General features: G+C 42.6%; 1 protein-coding gene across 1 annotated transcript in view; it reads left to right on the top strand.

The window, feature by feature from the left end:
* Window positions 1-3,690: 3,690 nt before the first annotated feature.
* Window positions 3,691-18,264, top strand: part of ANKAR (ankyrin and armadillo repeat containing) — a 66,320-nt gene continuing 51,746 nt past the window's right edge. Inside the window, exons 1-5 of the mRNA XM_051849350.3 lie at window positions 3,691-3,792; window positions 5,579-6,212; window positions 13,199-13,636; window positions 16,311-16,474; window positions 17,460-17,563. Of these exons, the coding sequence (XP_051705310.3) occupies window positions 5,612-6,212; window positions 13,199-13,636; window positions 16,311-16,474; window positions 17,460-17,563 (1,307 nt within the window). The 5' untranslated portion in view covers window positions 3,691-3,792; window positions 5,579-5,611. The remainder of the gene's footprint in view (window positions 3,793-5,578; window positions 6,213-13,198; window positions 13,637-16,310; window positions 16,475-17,459; window positions 17,564-18,264) is intronic.

Genomic DNA, 18,264 nt, shown 5'->3' with positions numbered 1-18,264 from the left:
TGCCTGTTCTCTATCCCAGCCCATCGTGCTTTTCAGGAAGCTTACACTCCTCTCTCCAGTATCTTCAGACTCTAATGAAACCTTCCCGTAGTCATTGTTGAGTTATAGTCAATGCCAAGTTCAAATGTGCTTTCCTGGTCTTTTCTTCCATCTTCTCTATACCTCTTGGCTCTCATGTACCTTTTTGTCTGTTAGTTTCACTCAGTCCTTGGGGCCAGCACCGTGGCTCACTTGGTTAATCCTCCACCTGTGGTGCCGGCATCCCATATGAGCGCCGGTTCTAGTCCCAGCTGCTCCTCTTCCGTCCGGCTCTCTGCTATGGCCCAGGAAGGCAGTGGAGGACGGCCCAAGTGTTTGGTCCCTGCACCCGCATGGGAGTCTGGGAGGAAGCACCTGGCTCCTGGCTTTGGATCAGCACAGCGCCGGCCATAGCGGCCATCTGGGGAGTGAACCAGCGGAAGGAAGACCCGACACCACCCCCCCCCCCAGCTGTCTAACTCTGTCAAATAAATAAATTTAAAAAAATTAAAAAGATTTCCACTCAGTCCTGACATCCACCCACATTACTGGACCATTAATCACCATACCAATAACACTGTTTGAGGTTTATCACTAATTAGGCTTATCCTTTCTGAATCTGGCCACACTCTGATTTTTAAAATCATAGTAAGAAATTTTATGGTAATAATATGGCTTGGATATGATCTCCCTCCCCAAACTTTATTCAGGACTTTAATCCCTAATGTCAAATGTTAATGATTTTGAGAGGATGGAGACTTCTTACGGTGTTAGAGAGGTGGGGCCTTTGAGAAGCGATTGAAGTTAGTGGGCTAAGGCCCTATGATTGAATCCTTGTGGTTTTGTAGAGGGAGAGATACCAGACACACATGTTCTGCTGTCTCTTGATGTGTGAAGCTGTGCACTACCTCAGGACTCTGTCATATGAGGTTTCTAGATCCTGCACCTCCAGAACCCTGAGCAAGAATAACCTTTCTTCTTTATAAGGTAACCTGCCTCAGGTATTTCATTATGGTACCTAAAAGCTGATTAACACAGATAGCAACTACAGAACCTTTTATACACCTTTGATTTATTTCCTAATAAATGCAATGTTCAAGCCAGACTTAAGATATTACTTGCATAGCTTTTATCTCTTTATCTGAAAGCAAATAAATTCAAGTGTCCATGTGGTCCTGACCACTAAATTGACTTCACTTACATTGGGAGTAGATGCACTTAAGTGGTTTGCCCCATGGCCTACAGTTGGGTATAATTATCATTACTCTAACAATAGAGGTAAATACAAAAAACACGTCATTTATATACTACCATATAATGTAGGCACTATTCTGTGAGCTTGATATGCATGTGTCAGTTTAGTCCATCGATCCTCAATGGAATTTCAAGGTCATCTGTTCCCATGGTATACTGTGAGTTTGTGTGTGCCTGCACAAACAAGCACTTAACACACAAAGGGCCTGATTACGTACAGCCTTCTTGCTACTTAATCCCATAAACTCTGGGATGAAGTTCTATGTTAATCATTAAGCAAAGGGACAACAAAAAATACCTTTTAAGTAGAAAGGTCTGCATATAGGGTTCCACTTCTTAGGTGCAAGCATTCACATTTCTGGGATGGTCTGACATCCCTTGCCCTAGAATGACAATCATATATTTATTAATATTCACTAATTCCATAGTAGCTAAAACAATGACAAGGCTGTTGTGACAAATTCTGCCCCAAACATTCACCAAGAACTGCCACACTGCCAGATTCCATGGGAGTCTCGGTTCCCAAATCCTTTGAGCTGGCAGCAGCAGCAATGACACTGGCCACACCCTTACTCTTGAAACACATTTTATGGCTTCTGGGGCCCATCTTGGTTTCCCTCCTGCCTTCCCAGCTGTTCTCTCATTGTCACCCTCTCTTACCTGACCTTTAGGTGTTGAATTTCTCAGGTATCCATCTGGGGTGCTCAGTCGTTCTTTCTCGATGCTCTCACTTGATGATTTCAACCACTGTCCAGCTTCAATTTCCATAACCCCACCCAAATGTATATGCATACTTCCTGCCTCATCTGCCATTCTTAGGCATAACCTAACACATACCTGACAATTCCTAAGGTCAACTATGTCCACAGGGGAACTCTTAACCTTGCTCTGACAGAAGTCTGAGTGTCTCCTTGCACCCCCTTCTTTGCCAGTACCTCCCTACTCCATCTATCATACAGGCTACGCCTTGACTTCTCATATCATTCCCCTCATCTCCATTAGGATAAAGTTCAAAATCACTTAACTCAGGAGTCTGCATGACCTGTCTCTCACCTACTCGCACAGCCTCTTTTTGTGCCCACATCTCCCTTGGCTTCTAGAAATAACCACTTTCTTCAATTCCTTCTCACCTGCTGTTCCCTGTCCCTGCAAAGCTGCTTTGATTCTTTGTGTGTGGGGAGAGCCCTTTCTCATCTTCGCAGCTCAGTGTAAAAAGGTCACTTTCTAGGGCAGGCCCTAGTGGTTAAGATGCCACTTGAGGGCGCTGGCCTGGTGGTGCAGCGGGTTAATGCCCTGGCCTGCAGCACCGGCATCCCATATGGGCCCTGGTTCGAGACCCGGCTGCTCCACTTCCAATCCAGCTCGCTGCTATGGCCTGGGAAAACAGTAGAAGATGGCCCAAGTCCTTGGGCCCCTGCACCTGTGTGGGAGACCCACAGGAAGCTCCTGACTCCTGGCTTTGGATTGGCCCAGCTCCAGCCATTGTAGCCATTTGGGAAGTGAATCAGTGGATGGAAGACCTCTCTCTCTCTCTCTTCTCTCTCTGCCTGTCCTCTCTCTGTGTAACTCTGACTTTCAAATAAATAAATCTTAAAAAAGAAGAAAAAAAAAAAGATGCCACTTGGATTTGCCAGAGTACCTCGGTTCAAATCCCAGCTCCGCTCCGGATTCCAGCGTCCTGCTCTTGCGCACTCTGGGAGGAGCAGGTGAAGACTCAAGTACTTGGATTCCTGTCACCCACGTGGGAGACCGGGATTGGATCTCCACCCTCCTCACGCGCCGTGTCCCTTTCACATCATTATTTTTTAACGCACTTTCTCAGAACAGCCTTTCCCACCCCCTCGTCTAGATTAATATACCTTCGTGTCCTGTCATTACATCTCACGTGTATCACATTGCTAAATATACCTGTCTGGCCCTCTGTTGGACTGTAAGCTCCTGGGGGTTTTGTGTGGGTCCTGCTTTCCCGGGCCTCCAGCCCCTAGCACGGAGTTCGGCTCACAATGGGTGTCCCATACACATCTGTGGGATGAAAGAATGACTACGGAGCCGGAGTTGCAATCCTGACCGCCTCAACCCCGGGCTTCCCCTCTGCCACCCTCCACGCTGGGCAGAGAGAGTAGCGGGAGGCCAGACGGAGCTCTAAAGCAGGGCTGGGAGGGGAGGTCAGGGTGCGAGGAACCCGAGCACTGGAGAGACCGCAACGCCGGCCACGCGCTGGGCTCCCGCTGACCTCGGCCCGGCCCGGCAGAACCCCAGCACCAACGGCCCCGGAGCGCGCGTCAGCAGGCCACAGCCAGGGTCCCCCGGGGCCCGAGCGGTCAGCCCGGCAGTCAGGCCTCCCGCGGCCCCGGCCCGCAGCCTCTCAGAGCTCCACCCTTCACGCTCGCCCACGCAGGGAGCCCGGAGGCCGGGTCCAGGCCCAGCGAGAAGCTAAGGAGCCACTGGAGACGGCAGCTGCCCCAGGCTCCTGGGAACACGCAGCGTCCCTCTTCCTGACCAAAAACCGACCGTTCTGGAGTAGGTAACCCCCCTTCCTTGTTCTTGTTCTTTCCCTTTCCCGTGAGGCCAGAGCTCCTGGGCTCGAGTGCGGACAGATTCTGAAAGGTGTGAAGCCTCAGGTGTGTCGGGCCCCCGGGCTCCGTTCCTGCATCAGTAAAATGGGCCCGGCCCTCCCAGCAGCTGTCCCGAGAACTGCACAGAAATGCAAGCTCTGGGCCCCACCCCGCCAGACTGGAGAGAAAGGCGGTGGGATTTAGCTCTCTGTATTTTAGCGAACCCCAGGAGACTGACGCCGCTTACATTTTGAGACCCACTGTATAATTGTGGCCAATGACATGAAATAAAAATAGTTTGTAGAAAGAGCTTGCCAGATACTAGATGCTCCGTCGATAGTAGTTGTGGCCATTATTACTCCAGAAAAAGAAAGGTATTTGGTTGCAGAGAAATTGAAGGTTGAGCAGGTGTTTCCTGTCTTTGAAGTATATCTTTAGTTTCTTGCTTAGAGAAAAGGAAAACCTGCAACAAGTCTCTCCAACAGAACACACACCCAACAGCTACTTCTGATGTATGTGGAAGTTAACGCTTCTTTTGGACTTTGACCTTTTTTTTTTTTGAAAAGCAGACTATGATTAATATTAGAAGTTTTACAATTTAAACTTTTTTTTAAGATTTTATTTATTTATTTAACAGGCTGAGTTACAGACAGAGAAAGGGAGGGACAGAGAGAGGTCTTTGATCTTCTATTCCACTCCCTAAATGGCCCCACTGGCCAGAGCTGAGCCTATCTGAAGCAAGGAGCTTCCTCCTGGTCTCTCATGTGGATGCAGGGGCCCAGGCATTTGGGCCATCTTTAACTGCTTTCCCAGGCCATAAGCAGCTGGATTGAAAGAGGAGCAGCCAGGATACAAACTGGCACCCATATGGGACTCTTGGTATGGCAGGCAGAGGCTTAGCCCACTCTGCCACAGTGCTGCCCCCAATTTAAACTATTTTAATTCAAATTTCAACTTCCTTATGCTGCAGTTACTTTGAAATTGAAAAATGTGGGCTACGCTTACAGCAAGCAGGTTAAACTGCTGCTTGAGATGCCTGCAGCTGGGATCACGGTGTCTGGGGTCAATTCCCGCCTGTGCTGCTGACCCAACTTCCTGCACCCTGGAAGGCAGCAGATGATGGCCCAAGTGCTTGGGTCTGTACCACCCATGTGGGAGACCCAGTTGGAATTCTGGGCTCCTGGCTTTCAGCTTGGCCGAGACCCAACTGTTGCAGGCATTTGGGGACTGAACCAGTAGATCAAAGATTGATGTCTCTCTCTCTCTCTCTCCCTTTCAAATTTACATAATAAATAAACTTTTTTAAAATTTGACAGTTAGAGAGAGAGAGACAGAGAGAAAGGTCTTCCTTCCGTTGGTTCACCCCACAAATGGCCACTACGGCCGGAGCTACACTGATCTGAAGCCAGGAGCCAGGTGCTTCCTCCTGATCACCCAAGCGGGTGCAGGGCCCAAGCACTTGGGCCATCCTCCACTGCCCTCCTGGGCCACAGCAGAGAGCTGGACTAGAAGAGGAGCAACTGGGACTAGAACCCAGCACCCATATGGGATGCTAGTGCCGCAGGCAGAGGATTAACCAAGTGAGCCACGGCGCCGGCTCCCAATAAATAAACTTTTAAGAAGATTAAGAATATAATGGTTGACCATGAAAAAATAAAAGGCACAGATTTATTTCTAGGGAAACCAAGTTTCATGTGCCACAGAAACCACAGAAACTGTATTGCTTATCTTTTCCTTTTTCTTCATTGCAGAACCTTCAGAAAAGGGCACTGATTTAATTGGAAATGTTAAGATTGCCCAAAAAAGTATTAACTAGATTGGATCAAATTCAAGATGATGAAACCTACCTGGAAAATTTAGCAGTTCAGAGAAATGCTTCTGCCTTTTTTGAAAAATATGATCGGAGTGAAGTACAAGAACTACTGACCACGGCACTGGTTAGCTGGTTGTCCACCAAAGAGGACGTTCGCTCTCAACTAGACATCCCGTGTGGAATTATGACTCAGATGAACAACTTTGCCTTCTCCACTGCGATCCTGCTGACTCCGGTGGACTCAGATGCCCTCCTAGACTACAGGGAGGTCCATCAGATCATAAGGGAGTTGGCCGTTGGAATTTATTGCTTAAATCAGATCCCGTCGATCAGTTTAGAAGCTAATTATGATCAGAGTTCATCTTGTCATTTACCTCCAGCCTATTATGATACCAGAATCGGACAGATTCTGATCGATATTGATTACATGCTCAAAGCGCTGTGGCATGGAATCTACATGCCCAAGGAGAAACGGGCCCGCTTCTCGGAGCTGTGGCGCACCATCATGGACATTGACCCAGATGGGAAGCCGCAGACAAGCAAAGATATTTTTGCAGAGTTTAATGCAGCAGGTAAGATAACCTAACCATGTAAAAGTAATATATCTGTTGCTCAGTTTGTATGGCTATCATTTCTGGACATAAATTTCTAGGTATAATCATGATTGTTCAACGTTTTCTAAACTCCAAAGAATCTTTTTAATAAAATTTCTGCTTTTTAAATTGTCACCAAAAAGTATGTTTTGTGTCAGGCATCTGTCTTCTTTTGTCTTTTTACTTTTTTAAGATTTATTTATTTATTTGTTTACTTGAAAGGCAGAGCAACAGCAAGAGAGAGAAACAGAGACAGAACTCTTCTGTTTGCTGGTTCACTGCCTTAATGGTAGCCAGGCCAAAGCCAGGAGCCAGGAACTCCATCTGCCACGTGGGTGCAGGGGCCCAAGCACTTGGGCCATCATCTACTGTTTCTGACTTCTGGTTTTGGCCTGGCCCAGCACTGGCCATTGCAATTATGTGAGGAATGAACCAGTGGATGGAAGATTTCTCTTGATTACCCTCTCTCTCTTTAACTGAGTTTCAAAATTAATAAATAAATCTTTAAAAAAAATTGTGCTCTGGGGCCGACACTGTGGTGTAGCAGATAAAGCCACCAACTTCAGTGCAAGGATCCCATTTGGGTGCCGGTTCTGTCCCAGCAGCTCCACTTCTGATCCAGCTCCCCGCTAACGCACCTGGCAAAGCAGTGGAAGATGGTCAAGTGCTTGGGTCCTTGCACCCATATGGGAGACTTGGGTGAAGCCCCTGACTCATTGCAGACATTTGGAGAGTGAACCAACAGATGAAAGTGCTCTCTCTCTCTCTCTCGCTCTTTCTCTCTTTCTTGCTCTTTCTCTCTGCTTCTCCTTCAATGTAATTCTGAATTTCAAATAAATAAATATTTTTAATGTGGCCTGAAAGGATGTGAGGTAGGGAACAAAAGGTGTCTGGTACACAGTGTGACACATGGGAGCTTGGCTGGCTGCAACCCTTGCTCCAAACTCAGCATTTGAGGTGGAGGGAGTGTATCCTCTCTTCGCTGGGATGATCAGGGAGCTGGCATCCTGGGTTTGTAATTGCAGATAGATAGTAGCAAACTAGCAGCATGAATTGCTACACCCTCATTCATGCCATGAAAATTCATGTCTGGGAAAACAGCATCCTCCCTCCTGACATGACTGGGAAACTGGCTTGAAACCCCATGTGATTGCCTTAAACAGGCTACAGTGAATAACCCAGGAAGTGTGCAGGAAGCCAACCCTTTATCTGGAAGAGTGGACTCCTAGAAATCAGTCTTGACTCTCAGATAGCTTCGTACTCTACCAAACCACCGGCAATAGTAGGAGAGAATAGAGTACACCAAAAACATAGTCATCCTATCTAGATTTCTCAGAAAGGATTTTAATTGAGGTGGATTTTTTGATCTCAATAATTTTTGGATTCTTTGCCTCTTTATAGTAGGTTCTAGGACTGGTAGGAAAGAAGAAAAAGTTGTTATAGCAAAATAGTGGAGGGGAATTTTACTTTTGTTCTTTCACAAAGGTGCTAAGGGAATTGCTTGTTGTTTTAGCAGTTGAGAGGCAGAGTGCCTCTACTGGTTTCACTCCCTAAATGCCCACACAGCCCCTAGGAGCTGAGAATTCAATCCACGTCTCACATGTAAATTGCAGAAACCCAGTTGAGAGCTCACAACTGGCTCCCAGGGTCTTATCAGCAGGAAGTAGAAGTCAGGAGGCGGAGCTGTAAGTCAAACCCATGTACTCCAATGTGGGACACAGATGTCGAAATTGAAGTAGTAAAAATAAATAAAGATGAAACCTATTAAATATCAGCAGCTGGTAACATGAAATGGTTATTATTTTTAATGCTTCTGTTCACTTACTTGTCCTCGATCTGAAATGCCATTCTTTTTTTATTTATTTAAAAAGAACTTTTTAATTTAATGAATGCATTTTTACATAGATACAACTTTAGGAATATAGTGGTTCTTTTCCCCATACCCCGGACCCCGCTCCCATCCCACCTCCCGTTTCCTCTCCCATCTCCCTCTTCGTTATGGATCATTTTTAGTATGTCTTTATATACAGAGGACCTACTCTATGCTAATCACACGCTCCCACACAACATATAGAGTACAGTTTGGGGAGAGAATTTGCAGTTGAGTCTCATATAAACATTCAATAGGGATAGAGGTCCTACCTGGGGAGCAAGTGCACAGTGACTACTGTTGTTCCTTTAACAACTAACACTCTTTTTTTATGAAGTCAGTGATCATCTGGGGCTTTTGCCATGGGCTACCAAGTTATGGAAGCCTTTTGTGACCATAGACTCTGTCGGTATTTGGACACGGCCATAAGCAAAGTGGATGTTCTCCTCTCCCTTCAGAGAAGAGTGTCTCCTTCTTTGATGGCCCTTTCATTCCACTGAGGTCTCACAGAGGTCCTTCGTGTAGGATTTTTTTCCTTTTTGTCACGGAGCCTTGTCTTTCCATGCCTGAGATGCTCTCGCAGGCCTTTCAGCCCGACCAGGAAGCCTTATGGGTGGATTCTGAGGTCAGAGTGTTATTTACTGCGAAAGTCATTCTAGGAGTCTGCTGTGTGGACCGCTTCCCATGTTGGTCCTTCCTTCCTTTTTAATTCTATTATTTTTACCGGATATTTGATGCTATTTATATCATCCCTTTTAAACTTAGGCCGGTCTATCTGTTGCCTTTAACATTTAATATGATCATTGTAACAATGAAGATGGTGTTTATACCACCGATTCTTATGGGTTTGGAGCCCCATGATTAGTTCTTAGGCTGTACCCTGAGAGGTAAGTCTATATATAAGTCTGTATGCCTGTATGCAGAACTAGACTGTTTTACAGTTTTAGACTCCCTCCTCCATCTCTTGTTCCCTTCCTTATTTTTAACTGGGATCTTTTTCCAATTGCCTTAAAATACATATAATTAACTCTGTGTTACATAGTGAGTTTAGTGAAATGCTCTCCTTATACGCATCTCACTCCCCTCTAACCCTTTTCCCCTGGGTATCTCTACTCATTTTTTGAGACTTGATTCAGTCTCTATCAGAACTCCTATCTGCACATACTATAATCTGCACAGAAAATATTCTCTGTTTTGTATTGGAAATACTGTTTTCAGCCCTGTCTTCCTCATTAGACTTTAAGCTCCTTGTTGCAAGCACAGAAAATTGTGTCTTTTCTGTTTTTAAGTTCCCAGCACCTTACCCAGTGCTTGCCAAGTAGTAACTTTTCAATATATGTAGAAAAATTAAATGGCTGATAATAAACAAAGTAAGAGACAGAATTAAAGGAGACTCTTGGGTTTCTGGTTTGACAGACTGAAAGATAAATAGTGCCATCAACTAAGATAGGGAATAAAAGAAAGACATGGGGGAAGGAGAAAGATGAATAAGTTCATCTTGGAATGCTCCTCTGACATTTAGATTTATTTATTTATTTATTTTTAAATATTTATTTATTTATTTATAAAGATTTATTTATTTACCCAAAAGGCAGAGTTACAGAGAGCCAGAAGCAGAGAGAAAGAGAGATCTTCTATCTGCTGGTTCACTCCCCACATGACTGCAACAGCTGGAGCCGAGCTGATCCGAAGCCAGGAGCTTCTTCCATGTCTCCCACGAGGGTGCAGGGGTCCAAGGACTTAGACCATCTTCTACTGCCTTCCCAGGCCATAGAGAGCTGGATTGAAAGAGGAGCAGCCGGGACTGGAACCGGTGCCCATATGGGTTGCCGGCGCTTCCGGCTAGGACGTTAACCCTCTGCGCCACAGCACCAGCCCCACAACTTAATTTCATTCAGTTTTTGGTTCAATCCTGTTTTATTCCTTACTTCATTATGGCTTTGTACATATTCTTCCCTGGTGACGTAACACAATGTGCTGTGATCACATTTCCTTTCTTTAATAACTTTTTTTTTTCATGACATGAGCAATCATGTTACTTTTTTAAGTAGCTGAGTTTTCCATGTATGTTTTACTAACCCAGTGCCAGACTTCGGAAGAGAAATGCTGACCTCTCAGAGAGGCTAAGCATCAGGCAGTGCCCCTCTTCCAGTTCTTCCTTAGAGATGTTTCTCCTGACACCTTAATCCTCCTACCCCATCCACAGCTGACTGCTCGCCAGCACCCGTGCACCCCACTGCCACTCCCAGAACATGGCCGGTTCTTCCCATCCCTGCCTTACCTGAGAGGCTTTCCTCACCTGCTGGGCAGTCCTTGCCATTGGCTCCCCTCTAGGCCTGGGGAGGAGCAGGACTGTGTGGTCAAGGATCAGGAGGGAGCTCTGACATTTCAGCTGGGTGGGGGACTCCCCAGACGTGGTCTCTCTGGGTCTTCTCTCTATGGTCTGGTTTCCTCCCGTCGCCTGCTTGGAGCGAGGGCAGTGACTTTGGGACCAAAGAAGGCGAAAACGCCTTTCCTGGCCCTCACTTGCTCTGCAGCCCTTTTAGTGAGGAAGTGGGAAGGGACTGTGGTATCTGGGGAGGCAGTTTAGGGGTCTAATTGCACCTCAATCAGACCTTGAGCCAATCATCCTTCCTTCTTCGTCGTCATCTTAAAGCTCACTCTGTTCTTCCAGGCCTCCTTGTGGTACTTCCAGTTTCCAACCCTTCCTGTGGTGGGCACTGATTTGCTCCATATTGGCTCCCACCCACCCCCAAGCCACAAAGTTTTAGTGGCATTAACAGTCCTCTGGCCTAACATTAGTTCTGTTTTATTTAACTGTTAGGATCCCTTTAATTTTTATATCATCTCTTTATAATTTAGCATACTCTTTTGAAAAAAGCAGATGAATTATAGTGGCTATTAAAAAAGTTTCCAAACATATTCCTCCTTTTGTATAGATGTGATGAAGAGAAAAGGAAAACAAATGGGTGTGTGTAGGGGGTTGGACATTGATATATCATATATACTTTATAGCACATATGTTACAAACCACATTTTCTTTTTTTATTTAGTAAATATACATTTCCAAAGTACAGTTTATGGATTACATTGGCTCCCCCCCCATAATTTCCCTCCCACTCACACCCCTCCCATCTCCCGTTCCCTCTCCCATTCCATTCACATCAAGATTCATTTCAATTATCTTTATATACAGAAGATCTATTCAGTATATATTAAGTAAAGATTTCATCAGTTTGCACCCACACAGAAACACAAAGTGTAAAAATACTGTTTCAGTACTAGTTATAGCATTACTTCACATTGGACAACACATTAAGGACAGATCCCACATGAGAAGTAAGTACACAGTGACTCCTGTTGTTGACTTAACAATTTGACACTCTTGTTTATGGCATCAGTAATCTCCCTAGGCTCTAGTCATGAGTTGCCAATGCTATGGAAGCCTTTTGAGTTCGCCGACTTCGATCTTATTCCGACAGGGTCATAGTCAAAGTGGAAGTTCTCTCCTCCCTTCAGAGAAAGGTACCTCCTTCTTTGATGGCCCATTCTTTCCACTGGGATCTCACTCACAGAGATCTTTCATTTAGGTCTCTTTTTTTTTTTTCCCAGAGTGTCTTTGCTTTTCATGCCTAAAATACTCTCATGGGCTCTTCAGCCAGATCCAAATGCCTTAAGGGCTGATTCCGAGGCCAGAGTGCTATTTAGGACATCTGCCATTCTATGAGTCTGCTGTGTATCCCACTTCCCATGTTGGATCATTCTCTCCCTTTTTGATTCTATCAGTTAGTATTAGCAGGCACTAGTCTTGACAAACACATTTTCTCCAAAGACTTATTTTATTTGGCTCCAAGCAATTTTCTCAAGCCTAGGTTAATGGTACCATTGTAGAGATTATTATGTTAAAAAGAAAATTTGACAAGAAAGTCCTTGATTTCACCATTAATGACAAATAAATGTAGCATGGGAAGTTTGTCAATTTTTAATTGAGTAAAATCATGTTTTAATATTTGCTTGTTTCAACCAAGACACTCTGTCAAAAAAAAAAATGACCTAAATGAAAGATCTCCACAAGTGAGATCCCAGTGGAAAGAACAGATCATCAAAGAAGGAGGTACCTTTCTCTGAAGGGAGGAGAGAACTTCCACTCTGACTACGACCTTGTCTAAATAAGATCAGAGTCGGTCAACTCAAAAGGCTTCCATAGCCTTGGCAACTCATGACAAGAGCCTAGGGTGATTACTGATGCCATAAACAAGAGTGTCAATTTGTAAAGTCAACAACAGGAGTCACTGTGCACTTACTCCTCATGTAGGATCTCTGTCCTTAATGTGCTGTACATTGTGATTTAATGCTATAACTAGTACTCAAACAGTATTTTTCACTTTGTGTTTCTATGTGTTCTATTGTTGAAATCTTTACTTAATATATGCTAAACTGATCTTCTGTATATAAAGAGAATTGAAAATGAATCTTGATGTGAATGGAAGGGGAGAGGGAGCGGGAAAGGGGAGGGTTGCGGGTGGGAGGGAAGTTATGGGAGGGGGGAAGCCATTGTAATCCATAAGCTGTACTTTGGAAATTTATATTCATTAAATAAAAGTTAAAAAAAATTTGCTTGTTTAATCTTGGTTAGCAGGCAGGTTCTTTGCTTATTTGATCAAGTTAGGTTTTTTTTTTTTTTTAGACAAAAGCAATTTACAGTTTCGAGCCTGAGAAAGCAAGTTACCCTTTTCACCCACACGAGATTCTTTGCTTAAAAAGTTATACCGTTTTCTTGTTATTCTTCCATATTTTCGTTGATTAAAGATAGGACTCATGTTATTGTGTTTCCATGGCATTGTGAGTGATTCCTCCAAAGAGAATGGAACTCTTTTCTTTTTAATTCCACAAATGTCTGTTTTTCTTCAGTCTTCTCAGTAACCCACTCATCCATCTACCTTTCATCTACAGAATCTTATTGGCACCTTCTTGTTCCTTTACTGTCTTGTTAGTAGGAATTCAGGATGAAACCTTGTATTCAATATACTGTATTTATCCAGAAGCCAAGTATAAAGCTTTCACTATCTAAATTTTTTCTTTTTTAACTGGAAAGGTTTGGTTGATATTACAAAGGATCCAGACTTTGATGGAATCTATGATGAAGACATGAATGAAGATCCAACATATAATCCCAACAGCTCTGAAGAAAAAGCTGTGTTCATGAAATATGCTGAAAATATTATGCTAAAGTTGACATTCAGTACCATACAAGTTCAACAATATGAAAATGTCTTTATATTTGAAACAGCTTACTGGCTTACCAATGCCATAAAATATAATCAGGATTATCTTGATATTTGTACCTACCAGAGACTACAGCAAAGATTGTATCTTCAAAAAAAGATTATTCAGAAACATTTTGAGAAGAAAAAAGAAATCAGAGGAGGGCTAGGATACCTAAAGTTAATATGTTTTCTGATTCCATTTCTACTGAGTTTAAAAAAGAAGATGAAAGTCCCATATTTAAGTAGTCTGCTTCAGCCCTTTTCTGGTAAGAGTGTGACTAGAAGTCAAATATAAAATATAAGTATATAGTAAATATATTTTTATATTCAGTGTTTTCTAGTTTGTGGGTCCAGGCATCTAACCTATCTATAACCTGTTATAGGAAAAACAAAAACAAAAACAAAAAAACTTAACACTGATGCAGTTAAAAACTACTTGGTGTATGTATCCTGTACTTCGTATGTGTTTATACCAATCGTATGGGCTAGAGAAAGATTTTTTTAAAAAATTCTGAGTAAACAGAGAAATAAGTCATATTCAGGAAGGGAAAATATAGTAGAGTCATTAATTCTTTGACTATTAATGTAAATTTAAAATGTTATCCCCCCAAAAAATAAAATATAAATTAAAAAAACATGAGGCCAGCGCTGCAGCTCAATAGGCTAATTCTACGCCTGCGGTGCCGGCACCCTGGGTTCTAGTCCCGGTTGCTCCTCTTCCAGTCCAGCTCTCTACTGTGGCCCAGGAGTGCAGTGGAGGATGGCCCAAGGCCTTGGGCCCTGCACCCGCATGGGAGACCAGGAGAAGCACCTGGATCCTGGCTTCGGATCAGCGTGGTACGCCAGCCGCAGCGGCCATTGGAGGGTGAACCAACAGAAAAAAGGAAGACCTTTCTCTCTCTCTCTCTCTCTCTCTCTCACTGTCCACTCTGCCTGTCAAAAAAAAAAAAAAAAAAAACATGAAAGGACAATATGGATATCTCTTATCCAATCTTCTCTATAAATTCAATGCAGTTGTTTTTAAAGATTTATTTATTTATTTGAGAGGCAGAATTAGAGAGAGAGAAGGAGAGACAGAAAGATCTTCCATCCGTTGGTTCGCTTCCCAAATGGCCTTAATGACCAAATCTGAGCCAGGCTGAAGACAGGAACGAGGAGCTTCTTCTGGGTCTCCCACATGGGTGCAGGGCCCCAAGCACTTGGGCCATCCTCCACTGCTTTCCCTGGTGCATTGGCAGGGAGCTGAATTGGAAGTGGAGCAGCCAGGACTTGAACCATTGCCCATATGGGATACCAGTGCTTCAGGACAGGGCTTTAACCTGCTGTATCACAGCGCCAGCCCAATCCAATGCATTTCTATTTCAAATCCTTACGATGCTTTTCATTAAAGTTTACAAAGTGACTCTACAATTAATATGAAACTGCAAAGGCTCATGAGTGATCTTGAATTTCTGGAAAAGAGATAGAAATATATTAGCAAGTATAGTATTTAGGGGCTGGCACTATGGTATGGAAGGGTAAGCCTCTCATATGGGTGCCAGTATGTGTCCCAGCTGCTCCTCTTCCAATCCAGCTCTGCTATGGCTTGGGAAAGCAGTAGAAGATGGACCAGAAGCTTGGGTCCCTGCACCCATTTGGGAGATCTGGAAGAAGCTCCTGGCTCCTAGCCTCAGATCAGCTTATCTCTTGCCATTTCAGCCATTTGCGGAGTGAACCAGCGAATATAAGACTTTTCTCTCTGTCTCTCCCTGTTTCTTTGTACCTCTACCTCTGAAATAAATAAATAAAATCTTTTTAAAAAGTATAACAATTAGATGAGGAAATTTGACATTGCAATAAGCAAAAAGAACAGTATATGAGAGAGCTGAAATAGAGCTATGCTTGTATGGAATTTGACAGGACTTCAGTGCAAACTCTTGTTCCTCCCAGATTAGTGCACAATTTGTGCCTTTTCTTTGGGGTCCAAGCATGTAGGCTTAATGTGAGCTCTCTATTCAGATGGAAGATTTTCGGTAGAAATTTTGCAGATCATTTTTTGAGATTTTGTATCATCAGAATTCACATGGTGAAGATTATTTCTATGGACTGCTTTTAAATGGAATCACTGGTTTATACTCTGCATGTGTGTTGAAGTAGAGCACTGTACCCTCCAGGTGTGTACAAATATAACATGTGAACATTTTTTAAATAAAAGAAGCAAAATAAAATCCAGTCCTGACAATGCTTGTTCCTTGAATGTGGAGCAGCATGTATGGAACTGGGAGCGCCTTGCTTAAGGGGCCATTAACCGTGTCTATAAGGTTTTGTTCCTTGAATCATGAGCAGCCAATATGTCTAAATATTCCAGTATGTCTAAATTTTAATATTGCTGGGTGTTGATATCAGTGTGTTATATCATTGCACGTTTTACCTTCCTCAAAATATGTTTCTTATATTGATTGAATGGTCAAAATACTAGACAACCCTGATTCTGAGATTTTAGAAATTTTATTTTATTTTATTTTTTAAAATAAGTTATATATTTGGTTCATTACTTTCCAGAAATATGGACTGGTTCTTTTCATCAAATGAGAAGTGCCCGTCTGTTTTTTTTTTTTTTTTAATAGAGTCTTTTAACCTAAACTGGTTCAGGTAAGTTTTGATATTTAATCAAAGATTCTCTAAGCATAGAATTTCAAGTCTTTTCTGATACGTAGAATAGTGTTTTGACTATAGTTTTTGAAATATCTATAAAATGCAGCTAGAGAAGATGCTCAAATATATGATACATATTACATTTCAGTGTTCACTATATATACATTAAGAACATAACTAATTCAGACATTTTAATTCCATGTAGAATTTTTTTTACTTTATTTATATCAATGAAAATTTAGATATCCGAAACATGGTTGTATGCTGTTCACTTTTTAAACAACTATTTGTTTTTCATTCTTGGAGATGACAAGGTCAAGACAGAAAGAGAATTGCCTCCATTTATTTATGGACAAGACTTTAAATGCCAGAATTTTTACTACAAAGAGAACCAATATTTTCACATGCATGGAGGAATTGAATTTGATATCAGCACCCCTTCAATTGAGAATGCTCTGGAAGATTTTAAGGTTTAAGTTACTATCATTCGTAAGATAGCTTGTCATTTCACAACTCTGCTACTCTGTTCTCCAACCAGAAAGAGCCTCTGTTGGTACAGGTGCCATGCAACTCTTCAAGTGACTTTTCTTGCATCTCACTAATTTTTTCACACATTATCTTCACATACATAAATTAAAGGCAACTGTTTGTAAGACACTGTGTTGGATGTCAAGGGTTATGTGATCAGTAAGCTAGGCACAGCCATTGTCCTCACAGAATTTACAGACTTCTAATGGATCATATTTGCCCTAGAATTGTTATCCAAAGAGTACAGTAGAAATTCCTGACCATCCACTACATATTCTTCCCTTTTCCTCAAAGATTAGTATTAGAAAGGTGAGCCTGGGGCTGGTATTATAGTATAGTGAGTAAAACTGCCATCCCATATAGGTGCCAGTTCTAATCCCATCTGCTCCACTTCTGATCCATCTCCCTGCTAGTGCTTCAGGGAAAGCAGTGGAAGATGTCCCAAGTGCTTGGGCACCTGCATCCACATGGGAGACAGGGAAGAAGCTCCTGGCTTCAGTCTGGTCCAGCCCTGGCTATTGTGGCCATTTGGGCAGTGAACCAGCAGATGGAAGATCTCTTGATATCCTCTCTCCATCTCTCTTTCTCTCTCTCCCCCACCCCTATCCCATAACTGTGCCTTTCAAATAATTAAAATAAATCTTAAAAAAAAATAAAAAGAATACAAATCCTTTAGAGTTTGGGAACAGTAATTCTTCACCTGGAATTTAGTATAACCATGATACATTTCAGTTGTCATTATGTATTACGTATTATGTATTTTTCCCACATTCTCAAAGTAGGGATGGGGATACATAAAATTCCTATCAAGGTCTTCTGGAGTTTTATATAATTTTTAAAATTTAGTGTATATAATTACATAGAGAAGTCTTATAATTGTTGATATTTGTTTAAAGATAAGTTTTTTTAACATAACTCATATTTTAGAACAACTTGGAAAAAATACGAGACTGTGCTGCTAATACATTTGCAGAAGATTCAGGATATAAAGAATATTACTCAATACCAGTCATGGAATTTTATGGAAGAAGGTAAGGACTTTCAGTAATTATTCACACCCACCATTTGTTGGAAGTTAGAGAATAAGAAAAAGGCCAAAATGCATGGGCTCGCTTCAAACCTTAGGAGGTGGAGATCCTAGACCAGTAAGTGATGACACTGACTCAACAAAGTAATTAAGTGTTTTGGTTATAACTTCATGCTCTTTGATGCATTCTGTAACTGTATAGTAATCCTCCAAACTTGTAATCAGTGCTTATAACTAGCACAGTGGGTAAGTAGGGATGGAGATGGGGAATGAATCGTACCAGTGGACTGAAGGCAATAGACTCTGCACACAACCCTTTACAACAATTTAAAATCTCTTCCTGCCAGCTGTTAGTGTGTCTGCAATGTTGTGGGGGTGGCATGTTTCCTTGGTATTTCTAGAGTCTTTTACATGCTGCATTGTTGGATTTTCACATCGTGAAAACTGTTGGAAATTTAGGAAATAGAGAAAACCTTTGAATTGCAAATGAATTAAAAGCATGTAGGAAGGTTTTATTTGGGGTTTGTTGTTGTTGTTGTTTTTTAAGGCATGGAAGTAGTTGAGAGGATAAGACTGAGTCTGTAACCCTGGTGAATGGTAACTTTCAAAGGGGGCTAGAAAGGAGCAAGGGAAAGAAAGCAAAGGAAACTGGATGGGAATGATGGAGGTGGAAGAGAACCAAGCGTGTGAGAGATCATAGAAACC

Source organism: Oryctolagus cuniculus, chromosome 3, assembly GCF_051225735.1.
Source record: "Oryctolagus cuniculus isolate XC-2025 breed Fujian yellow rabbit chromosome 3, ASM5122573v1, whole genome shotgun sequence".
Lineage (NCBI taxonomy): Eukaryota > Metazoa > Chordata > Mammalia > Lagomorpha > Leporidae > Oryctolagus > Oryctolagus cuniculus.
Note: the sequence above shows the minus strand (reverse complement) of the source record. Positions and strands in the feature narration are given on the sequence as shown.